The sequence below is a fragment of the Physeter macrocephalus genome, chromosome 2 (genome assembly GCF_002837175.3).
Source record: "Physeter macrocephalus isolate SW-GA chromosome 2, ASM283717v5, whole genome shotgun sequence".
Classification (NCBI taxonomy): domain Eukaryota; kingdom Metazoa; phylum Chordata; class Mammalia; order Artiodactyla; family Physeteridae; genus Physeter; species Physeter macrocephalus.
The window spans coordinates 20401993-20413663 of record NC_041215.1 but is presented as its reverse complement, the minus strand read 5'-3'; the positions used below and the strand labels follow the sequence as shown (position 1 = coordinate 20413663).

The following is an 11671-nucleotide window of genomic DNA, read 5'->3' as shown; positions in this document are numbered from 1 at the left end:
CCATGGCCGCTGAGCCTGCGCGTCCGGAGCCTGTGCTCCGCAACGGGAGAGGCCACAGCAGAGGGAGGCCCGCGTACCACAAAAAAAAAAAAAAAAATAATAATAATAATAATGTGCGTTTGCCGGCAAACGTTTTGCTCTTGTGGTTGGACTAAAGCTCCATGCAGGGGGCGAGGAAGCTTCTAGCGAATGCCCAGTAGGCGTGTGAGTTCGTAGTCCAGTCAAGATATCCTGGGTCTTCCCTGGAAACACAGGCTCCAGAGAAGAGCTGCTTAGCGGCTGGCGATCCATCGTGAGCTGTAACGCCGCGTGGATGGTGCACCAGCCCCGTGGGCCACCAGGAAGGGTCGCCGTGAGAACGGAGGTGCCCGAGTGGGAAGCCAGTCCACACACAGGGAGCTGTGGACGGTCCAGGGTCCCCGCTGGCCTTGATTCAGCACTCAGGACTGAAGCAGGTCCCTTATAGACACATGCACTCGAAGCGGCCGCAAGACCATCTTCCCAGCGAGCTGGATACAGGATACAAGATTCGGCTCGTCTGTATCCACATGTGCTGGTGGTCAGAGCGAAGATGCTCACTGGAGTTTTGAAAGCAGGAGCCGCGCCTCTGATGACTCAGCAAAGAAATGCCTGTGATGTCAAGTGGCACATCTCAGGGATGTCTGCTGTAGCTTGAACACTGCAGAACTTGAATCTATCATTCCAGGGCTCCAAATACTGTGACTTTTAAAATATATATACATTCTTTTTCATATTCTTTTCCATTATGGTTTATTACAGGATATTGAATATAGTTCCCTGTGCTATACAGTAGGTCCTTGTTGTTTATCTATTTTATACATAGTAGTTTGTATCTGCTAATCCCAAACTCCTAATTTATCCCTCCCCTACCCCCTTTCCCCTCTGGTAACTGGAAATTTGTTTTCTATGTCTGTGAGTCTGTTTCTGTTTTGTAAATAAGTTCATATGTATCATTTCTTTAGATTCTACATATAAGTGATATCATACATTTGTCTTTCTCTGTCTGACTTCACTTAGCATGATAATCTCTAGGTCCATCCATGTTGCTGCAAATGGCATTATTTCATTCCTTTTTATGGCTGAGTAGTATTCCATTGTATACATGTACCACATCTTCTTTATCCATTCATCCGTCGATGGACATTTAGGTTGATTCCATGTCTTGGCTACAGTAAATAGTGCTGCAATGAACATAGGGGTGCACAAATCTTTTTGAATTAGAGCTTTGTCTGGATATATGCCCAGGAGCGAGATTGCTGGGTCGTATGGTAGTTCTATTTTTAGTTTTTTGAGGAAGCTCCATACTGTTCTCCATAGCGGCTATACCAATTTACATTCCCACCAACAGTGTAGGAGGGTTCCCTTTTCTCCACACCCTCTCCAGCATTTATTATTTATAGACTTTTTTTAAAAAAAAATTTATTTATTTTATTTATTTATTTTTGGCTGCGTCGGGTCTTCATTGCTGCGTGCGGGCTTTCTCTAATTGCGGCGAGCGGGGGCTACTCTTCGTTGTGGTGCGCGGGCTTCTCATTGCGGTGGCTTCTCTCGCTGCGGAGCACGGGCTCTAGGCGCGCGGGCTCGGTAGTTGTGGCACGTGGGCTTGGTCGCTCCACGGCATGTGGGATCTTCCCGGACCAGGGATTGAACCCGTGTCCCCTGCATTGGCAGGCGGATTCTTAACCACTGAGCCACCAGGGAAGTCCCTACTTGTAGACTTTTTAATGATGGCCATTCTGACCCGTGTGAGGTGGCACCTCATTGTAGTTTTCATTTGCATACTGCGACTTTTAATATTAAGATCTCAGTTTTTTCGAAGAAGACCCGAAGTGTTCCATGGGGCTGGGTTGCTGAGACTCTGCTCCACACACCCAGACAGGAGGATTTTCCTCACTTGGGGGTGGAAGACATTGATGATGCTTTCTTAGGTGTGTTTGAAAATCACATCAGATGCCACAAAGCTTACAGAAGCTGAACGCAACCAGAGAAAAGATGGAACCCATGTGCCACCATCCTCCAAGGTGAAGCGCTGGCCCTTCCAGCTTCTCTGTAGCTCCTGCTTATGCACCAGTTGTCTGGCCTGCCTGAGCAGGGTCGCCAGGGCAGGCAGCCCCCAACCTCCGTGGGGCCGGAGCGCCCAGAACCACCACTGCCTGTGTGCTGGCCCTCTCTGACTTCCTGGAAATGCAGAGTCCAACGGGTCTTCACCAGACCAGGTCCCAGAGCCCTGATGAGACATTGCAATGGTACATCCCCTCACGGTCAGGGACGCTGTATTTTTATCAGTGGCCCAGGGGGGCCGCCTACTTGGGCATGGTGGCAGGGGGGCTTTTCCTCATACAGCCCCGGAGCCCGCAGAGTCTCCTCTTGATACAACCCAAAGAGCATACCTCTCAGCTTAGCATCTCTGCTCCATTGGGTCAAAAAAAAAAAAGCACAACAGGAAAAGTTATCAAAAACTTACCATTTGGGCAATTCACTTCTAAGATTTCAATACTGATGAAATTTTAACCAGAAATGAGATTCAAGAAAATGTGTCACTGGAAGTCTGAAGTCCCTCACTGGGGCTGTAGGTGACGATTTGCTCTGGTCTTTGTGCTCTGTTTGCAGGATTAACTCGAAGTCCCTGGAAACACAACTCTGACATAAGAAAACTGATAGACGTGAAATGCCAGATCCAGGAGCCATCATTATTTCTGTTGCAACCTCAGGGCCAGTCCTGTTCTTGGCTCTTGGTTGGCTCTCTGCTGATCCTTGTGAGATGTCCCCACACCAAAAGCAAGTCAAAAAAGCACAACAGAGCAGAGAGAGTCTGGAGGCAGATCCTCATCCAAGGTGGTAACTCTCCTGGAGCTTTTGGGGCTGCGGGGGCAGGGTGCCAAAACACAGCCTGTTCAGGGATTTCCAACTGATTTAAAAACTCGATTCTTCTAGTGCAACCCAGACATCAGACTACAGTAACCAGGCGGTCCGGCGTCTGAGCTGCACATTTGTTTCCAGTGAGGCAGCGTGGACTGCAGAGAATATCATGACCTGTGATCTCAGTAGGTCTGTGACCTGCGACCCTAGTTTATTCACTATTACGAGTTGATGCAGTTTGCTGATATGGAGACGTCACATTCGTGAAAGTTAATGTAGTCTGTGAGGGAGGCTTCTGATCAACGGCAACTCTACACTCAGGTCTGCCAGCCAATCCTCTGAGGGTGTGCTGAGGGCCCTGGACGGCCCAAGTGAGGCAAGGGACAGGCTGGTGCCCCTGGGATGGAGTGGCAGGCACCACCCCACAGTCACCGCTCTAGACAGCAAATGACTTCTCTCCATGCCTGTCCTCAGAGCCAGGTCCTGGGGAGCACTCTGGACATAGAAAGGGAGAGAACAGCTAAGCTCAGAGGGCCTCTAACGTCAGGGTGACCCGGAAACACATCAGGACCAAGAGAACAGGGATGAGGCTCAAACATCATCTTCTATTTCAGATTAAGCCCACACAAAAATAGGAAGTTGTTTTTTAATTGACAATCAATCAATATAATCCATCACATTCGTAGTCTAAAGAAGAAAAAACGTGATCATATCAATAAGAAAAAGCATTTGACGAAACTCAACATCCAATTATGATAAAGACTCTCAGAAAACTAGGAATAGAAGGAAACTTCCTCAACCTGAAAAAAGGCATTTGTAAAAAACATACAGGTAACATTACACTTAGGGGTGAAAGACTGAAGCTTTTCCCCTAAGACTGAGAACAAGGCAAGGATGTCCACTCTCACCACTCTTACACAACATCGTACTGGATGTTCTAGTCAGTGCAATAAGGCAAGAAAAAGAAATAAAAGTCATCCACATTGGAAAAGAACTAAAACTGTTCCCATTTGCAGACCACAAAAAACTCTTAGAACTAAAGACTGAGTTCAGCATGGTCACAGGAGGCAAGGTCAAGAGCCAGAAACCAACCATACTTTTGTACACTAGCAATGAACAGTTGAAAACTGAAATTTCAAATCAGTACCATTTAAAATAGCTCCAGGGGACTTCCCTGGTGGTCCAGTGGTAAAGAATCCGCCTTCCAATGCAGGGGACGTGGGTTCGATCCCTTGTCAGGGAACTAAGATCCCACATGCCACGGGGCAACTAAGCCAGCGTGTCACAACTACTGAGCTCGTGCGCCTCAACTAGAGCCTGCATGCCGCAAACTATAGAGCCCATGCGCCCTGGAGCCTGCGCGCCACAACTAGAGAGAGAACACCCGCACACCACAGCTAGAGAGAAGCCTGCGCGCCGCAACGAAGAGCCCGCGTGCTGCAACTAAGACCTAACATAGCCAAAAAAAAGCTCCAAAACCAAAAAATACTTAGGCATAAATATAACAAAATAAGTACAGGATCTGCATGCTAAAAATGACCAAATGCTGATGAAAGAAATCAAAGAAGATCTAAATGGAGAAAACACACCACGTTCATGGATTGGAAGACCCAACATAGTAAAGATGTCAATTCTCCCCAAATTGATACACAGCTTTAATGCTGTTTAATCAAAATCTCACTAGGAATTTCTTTTTGTAAATATAAACTGATCTAAAATTTATATAGAAAATTCTAAATTTATATAAATAGCCAATACAGTACTGAAGAATAAAGTGAGAGGAGCCAGTCTACCCATTTCTGAGACTGACTAAAGCTGTTGTAGTTAAGACAGTGTGGTATTGGTAAAGGGACAGGCACATAGATAAATGGAACAGAACAGAGTGTTCTGAAATAGGCCAATTGATTTTTTTTGGCTGCCTTAGGTCTTCATTGCTGCACGTGGGCTTTCTCTAGTTGCGGCGAGCGGGGGCTACTCTTCGTTGTGGTGTGTGGGCTTCTTATTGCGGTGGCTTCTCTTGTTGCAGAGCACGGGCTCTAGGCGCATGGGCTTCAGTAGCTGTGGCATGTGGGCTCAGAAGTTGTGGCTCACGGGCTCTAGAGTGCAGGCTCAGTAGTTGTGGCACACGGGGTTAGCTGCTCCACAGCATGTGGGATCTTCCCGGACCAGGGATCGAACCCGTGTCCCCTGCACTGGCAGGCAGATTCTTAACCACTGCGCCACCGGGGAAGTCCCAGGCCAATTGATTTTTGACAAATGTGCAAAAGCAATCCAATAAAGGATAGTGTTTTTAACAAATGATGCTGGAACAACTGGTTGTTTCATATGCATAAAAATGAACCTCGACATAAACTTTACGTCTTATACAAAAGTTAGCTCAGAATGAAGAGGAGCTAAATGTAAAATGTACAACTATAAAACTTTTCAAAGAAAACAGAGGAGAAAATGTTCACGACCTCGGGACAGGTGAAGAGTTCTCATGCGTGACAGCAAAAGCACGATCTTTCCAAAAAAGAAAAACTGCTAAATTGGATTTGATCAAAATTATTGGGAAAAATTTTTTTTTCTCTGCAAAAGACACTTTAAAAAAAAATTTTTTTTTTTTAATTTTTGGCCGCAGAGCACAGCATGCGGGATCTTAGTTCCGCAACCAGGGGCCGAACCTGGGCTCCCTGCAGTAGAAGCGTGGAGTCTTAACCACTGGACCACCAGGGAAGTCCCCAAAAGACACTCTTAAGAGAATGAAAAAACACTTTAAAGACTGGGAGAGAATATTTGCAAATCACATATCCGGCAGGGGACTTGTATCCAGAATATACAAACAATTCTCAAAATTAACAGTAAGAAAACAAACAACACAGTTAAAAAAATAAACAAACTTCAACTGACATATCACCAAAGAACATACATGAAAGGCAAAGCCCCTGAACAGGTGCTTGCCATCGTTAGCGATTATGAAAATGCAAACGACAAACACAGTTTAAGATAACACCACACACCGAAGAGGATGGCTAAAAAGAAAGATGCTGACAACAAAAAATGCTGGTGACGAGGTGGGACGAGAGGAACTCACACCTGGCTGGGGGAGCTTGAAATGGTACCACCCCCCGGGAAAACACGGGTGGTTTCAGATAAAGTTAAACATACACTTACTGTAGGAGCCAGCAATCCCATTCGTAGGTATTGACTGACCCCAAAGAAAGGAAAACATGTGTCTATACATGAGAGTGCTTCTAGCTGTTTTATTCACAATCACGAAAAACTGGAAACAGCCCAAATGGCCCCGCAGCTGGTGAATGGATGAACGAGCCGTTAGGGTCACGGAACATGACTCAGCAACAAGAAGGAACCACTGACTCACAGGACAGCTGGACGGGATCTCCAGGCTCCACACTAGGTGAAAGAAGCCGGTCACAAAAGGTGTCTCCTGGATGATCCCCGTTATACGGCATCCCCACAGAGACAAAAGTACAGTGACGGAGAGCAGACCCACGGGTGCCAGGGGTTGAGGGTGAGAGGAGGTCGTGACTACCAAGAAACACCCGAGGGAGTTTTGGGGGTTATGCAACCATTCTGTGTACTGATGTGGGGACAGATACCCGAGTCTGTACGTGAGTCAAAACTCATGGGTCTGTGCAGCCCACACCGTCCACTTTACTCTGTGCTAATTTAAAAAATAAGAGTAAATATGGGAAATAGAGTTTTCAAAGCAGATGCATCTTTAAAGCAGGTAAGCCACCGTTTTGGACAGAGGTGTGGGGTACCATTCCAGTATAGCTCTGCTTGGGTTCAGCCCAGTTTTCGCGCGGATGGGTTGATCTCCGCCTGGGAGAGGCTGATGACGATGAGGACGGTCATGGTGGACCACCAGCGGCAGCAGCATCTCCCAGCACTGAGCTGCCTCCCCATCTGCAACGCTCCCAGCACCGGCTACAGCCATCTACCCTCTGTCTTTACCAAGGGAGGACCCGAGGTTCCAAGACGGGGGCGCTTGTCGGAGGCTGGTGGGGTTCCGACACCCGGCTGCCTTCTACTCACCATCCCTGCTGCTGCCGGGAGTCTATTCAGGGCCTAACCTGCTGCCCCCGAGAGCCTGGGACGTACATACCGTAGCGGGCGATGAGCGGGATGTGTGCGCCAGGGAGTGCCGGGTGCCGTCCATGCCCCCGTGGATGAGGTAGGCTCCCGCGCCGGAGACGATGGGGCTGCCCCCGACATCCATGGTGATGCCCACCATGCTGTGGGCGGGGACTGCGGTCGGGGAGGAGCCTGCCACGGTCACCTGGGCACCGCCCGGGGCCTCGAAGTACGACGCCGAGCTGCTGGGGGCGTACATCTGGGGTTCGGGGTTGTAGGCGTACGCCGTCCGCCTGGCGGGAGAGAGAAGGCTTCACGTGAACGCCGGAAACCACGGCGCCGAGCACGTGGCTGAGTCAGACACGGCTGTCAACACAGCGAGTTCACAGCCATGGTCTCCGAAAGCATTCGGGATCCCAGCTGACCCCTCAGCAACTGGTCCTTTACAAACCGCACGTGCAAATTGCACTCGACGGGGGCGGGGCTTGGTGAGTGGGGAGGGGCTTGGTGGGTGGAGCAGGGCTGGACCTGACCCTGGTTACTGGAGGTCTACCCCTGGGATAAGACCACGTAGAGCTGTACACACACACACACACACACACACACACACACACACACACACACACACTCGTGTGCACAAGTGCGCCTAAAGGCTGTGAAGCTGAATATGGCCTGATGTGGTGCCCTGGTTTTGATACCATCCTGCAGTCATAGAAGATGTCACCACCGGGGGTGCAGAGGCTGGGTGAAAGGTACAAGGGACTCTGGGCTAATTTTGCAACTTCCTGGGAGTCTCTAGTTCTTTCAAACCAGAAAGTTTTTTTTTTTTTTAATGTAATTGCATAATAAAAAGAATGTCTAAGGGATTCCAAGAATTTGTCTGAAATCCTTTAACATCTGGATCAAATCATTAACCATGTCGGTTGATGTACATCCGGCCGCAGTGAAAGGCGGTCAGTAGGGGTTTTTCCTCAGGGGTGACTGAGGGAAGGCCCCTCTGGGGGACAGGGCAGCCTCTCCGACCCCCGGGGGAAGTCCTGTCTGACCGCAGTGCAGTCAAACCAGGATGCTGCTGCGGAGGGTCCCCCAGAGCCTGCTGGGGGTTCACAGGCTTCACACGCGCTCCTTTGGGTCGGTGTGTGTCATGCCTTCAGTGTTGTGCTGCGGGCACACACGACTCCAGCAATCACATCTCTTTAAGCACAACCAAACCCTCCCGCGCCCTCAGGATGGGAGTCGTGGAAACCAGAGGCAGAAACAAGCGAAAGGACGCGGGTCCCGAGCACAGTGAGCTTCTGGGAAACGCATCATTTTCTGCCCCAGGCATCACGGGGTTTGAAGGCAGAAAACCCTAGACGTCCTTGACAAATGGAAGATCAAGTTTTACCAACATCAGAAAAAGCCAGAGGTTTAACAGAGGCCAGGATGAAAAAGCAGAGATGGACACGGTTTCTGGATTGCAAAGGATGTCTTCAGACTTAGAAGGTGGATTGGTTTTGTTTGCTTGTTTGTTTGTTTTTAAAGACTGCCTTTTCTAGAAGTAAAAGTACAACAGTCTGTGATTTCTGAAATCTCCACAGGCTGGGATGTCCTTATGCCATTGTAATAGTTGGGACACATCACCCGAAGGGTAAGGGAAAGGATTTTGTGTAAACACATCCCCAAGGGAGCTCAGTGGGCGTCGTGAAACAAGGTTGGGATGTGGCCTACAGTTGGTTCCCTGTGAGGCCCCTTTCGGGGGAGGGGGAGGACACCACGTACAAGGCTCCGTTGGCGTAGACGGCGTCCGCCCCTTCCACGTACTGCACCTGGGCGGGATACACGTGCTGCACGGGCTGGACCTGAAACAACAGCAGATGTTTGGTGTTACACGGAGTCTCCTTGCTCAGGATTTCCAGATTATTCAGGCAGAAATATCTCCTATTGCCTTTTGTGAACACTTAGTACCACATCACAGTTGTCCTGCCCCCAGCTGGCACTTCTAGAAAGAAACCAGGAGAGACAGTCACGTCAAGGCCATGTATTCTGGATGAGCCCAGATGGAAATGGAACCGCAGCGGGTCTGGGCCCCTATTCTGTGCGGGGAGGAGCCCAGCTCAGAGCAAAGGTGTGGAGCAGGGCTGGGGGGATGCCTACGGTCTGCTGGACACTGGGCAGAGGGGCCAGTCTTGCTGGACAGCAGACGCCAGGGATGTGGACGGAATGCGGACCTCGGAGCGCCCGAAGCCCCCACGGCCCCTTGGCAGGGGAGGGGGCTCAAGCTGCTCATACGCTCCACCGCCCCCCTGCCACTCTTTTTGGTGGCCCTGGAGGCCGTCCCCAGCAACGGGTCGGGGTCCTGGGAGCCACGCTGGAAGAGACTCCGAAGGTCCTCCCTCGTCGGTCAGTTCACAGCCTCAGCTGATGACCCCCAAGGGACTCGGGCCCTGCTGGTGGAGGCCCAGAGCTGTGTGTGCAGAACTTCGGGACCCCACCGCAGAGGGAGGCTTAGCGGGTCCCTGATTCAACCTTGTTTGGGGGTGAGAAAATCAAGGGCCAGTCTCATCGTGCCCTCTCTGTAGGCCTTCTCATGCAGCAGCAGGACAGGGCCGATTCCCACCTCTGAGGACAGCCCAACCCGGGGGACACATGCACTCACACAATCCCCTTCGTCTTAGTGGACTGGGTAAGATGCAGAGGTCAGCCCCAAAGTCCGGGTGGCCCAGGAGAAACAGCGGGCACAGGCCCAGCCCCACAGAGGAGGGCAAGCTTCTGGAATCACAGGAGTCGTGGTCGCCCCCGCCTCAAGGAGCTAAAGCAGGGCCGCTGGTTCCCTGCTAGCCCCCCACCCCCACCCCCATGCCTTCGCTTCTCCCCTAGGACCCCAAAAATCACACAGCGCCAGGCAAACATCTCTGAACACCCTACTAATCTGGGCAGGAGCCCCTCGAAGAGAGAGGTGTGTCCTCTGGGGTCTTGCCGTCTCCATGTTATGCTCCTGGTTCCTTTCAGGCAGAAGGCTGAACGAATTTTAATTCAGCATCTTACAGAGCAGGAGTCGGCAAATTCTGGCCCTCGGGTCAAATCTGGCCCGCCTGTTCTTATAAATAAAGCTTTATTGGCACACAGCCACACCATTCCTTTACGACTTTCACGAGTGTTGCATGGTTGTGCCAGAGACCATCTGGCCTGCAAAGCCAAAAAAGAAAAATGTACGGCTAGGCCTTTTCCAGAAAAGGTTTGCCAACCCCTGCTCAGATCACACTGCCTGTCTGAGCTGATGATCTGGGCTGCGATTTGGCTGGTGAGCCCACGCATTCAAGCTTTCTTCTCAAATCATTTAATTTCACAAGAAGTGCCCGTCTGAGGGTCCAGCACTTGCCTGCGGATGAGTTTGCCTCCCCAGGGGGCTCCGTGCTCCTCCAATCCAGAAACCTCCACTATCTGCCTGCGTGTCTACCGCTGCACTCCGTGCTCTATCTAGGGGCTCGCTTGCGCCCCAAAGGCTGAATATCTGAATGAATGAAAGATCATAAGCTTTCTTCGCTTGATGCAACCTATCTGCAGCAAAAGATTTTTATTTTTTTAAACACAGCTTCCAAAAGAAATTTCTGGTAAGGAACTGAACACATCAAACGAAAAGGAACAGCGACAACAGAAAAGCATGCATCATCGTTCAGACAGGGCTCCAGGGTGCTATGTGCCAACCTTGACCCGAGTCACCCGTGCTGTGGTTACCTGCTGTGGCACCTGCTGCACTCTGGGGAGGGAGATGGGCTGCATCTGAGCCCCCTTGGGAGCCGAGCCTGCTGCCTGGACCAACACCCTCTAAAAGGGAAGGAAAGAGGACATTTAGGCTTGTCAGAGGTTAGTCCTGAAAACAGACACAGGTCACAGCCAGCTCGACCGCGCCCACTGTCGCTTTCTGGAAACACAGCGGGACGGGTAGGAAAGGAGAGGTGGGCGCACACACACGCGGCTCAGGCTGGCTTAGGCGGGCACAGTGGGACTCGAGCACATGTGCACACATGCGCGCGCACACGCACACACACACACACACACACACACATACCCAGCAGCTTTGCCTCCTTGGGGCCGGTAATCATCAAGGTGACATGGGCTGAGGGCTGGATGCCGAGGCCGGTCGTCCAGACCACCTCCTCCGCCGGACGAGCTGGGTCACACCCCACCGTTTCTCAGCACCCCCTGGACCTGCCCCCATTTTACACACGAGGGAAAAGGAAGCCTAGAATGGTCAAGGCCAGGTCGATGTCCTGCGGCCTCAGCATCAGAAGTTCTACAACCCAGACTCAGTCCAGGCCCCTCCTGGACTCCACGACTGTTCTCTGGGCCCCTGAGCCGTCTTCCCAGTGTGGCTTTGTCACTTGGCCTGGAGGACTGGTTGGACATACAAAGCTAGGAAAACATGAAGGATCAAAATGTACCCCCAGGTGAGGGAGGAATAGGAGCGCTTTGTTTCTGTAAAGCCTGGGCTTTGGAAGTCATCAGCTGTGATTCTATGATTGTCCCACTTGGACCCTAAGAATCACCAGTTGTGGTGATTCTGCAGGGCTTGGCTTTATAAACACCACTGTTATAATAAGAATTCAATACACTCGGCCCTCCAAAGGAAAAGAGGACACAGATGGTAGAGAAATCAATAGGGTGGATGGATAAACCCACACGGGAACATCACTCAGCCAGAAAAAGGAGAGAAGCAATGACACTCGCTACA

General features: G+C 50.7%; 1 protein-coding gene across 1 annotated transcript in view; it reads right to left on the bottom strand.

Moving 5' to 3' along the window:
* RFX2 (regulatory factor X2) overlaps positions 1–11671 on the bottom strand; it is a 49022-nt gene that overhangs the window by 35250 nt on the left and 2101 nt on the right. Inside the window, exons 2-4 of the mRNA XM_055091407.1 lie at positions 10675–10764; positions 8719–8798; positions 6989–7250 (exon numbers count right to left, since the gene is read on the bottom strand). Of these exons, the coding sequence (XP_054947382.1) occupies positions 6989–7250; positions 8719–8798; positions 10675–10764 (432 nt within the window). The remainder of the gene's footprint in view (positions 1–6988; positions 7251–8718; positions 8799–10674; positions 10765–11671) is intronic.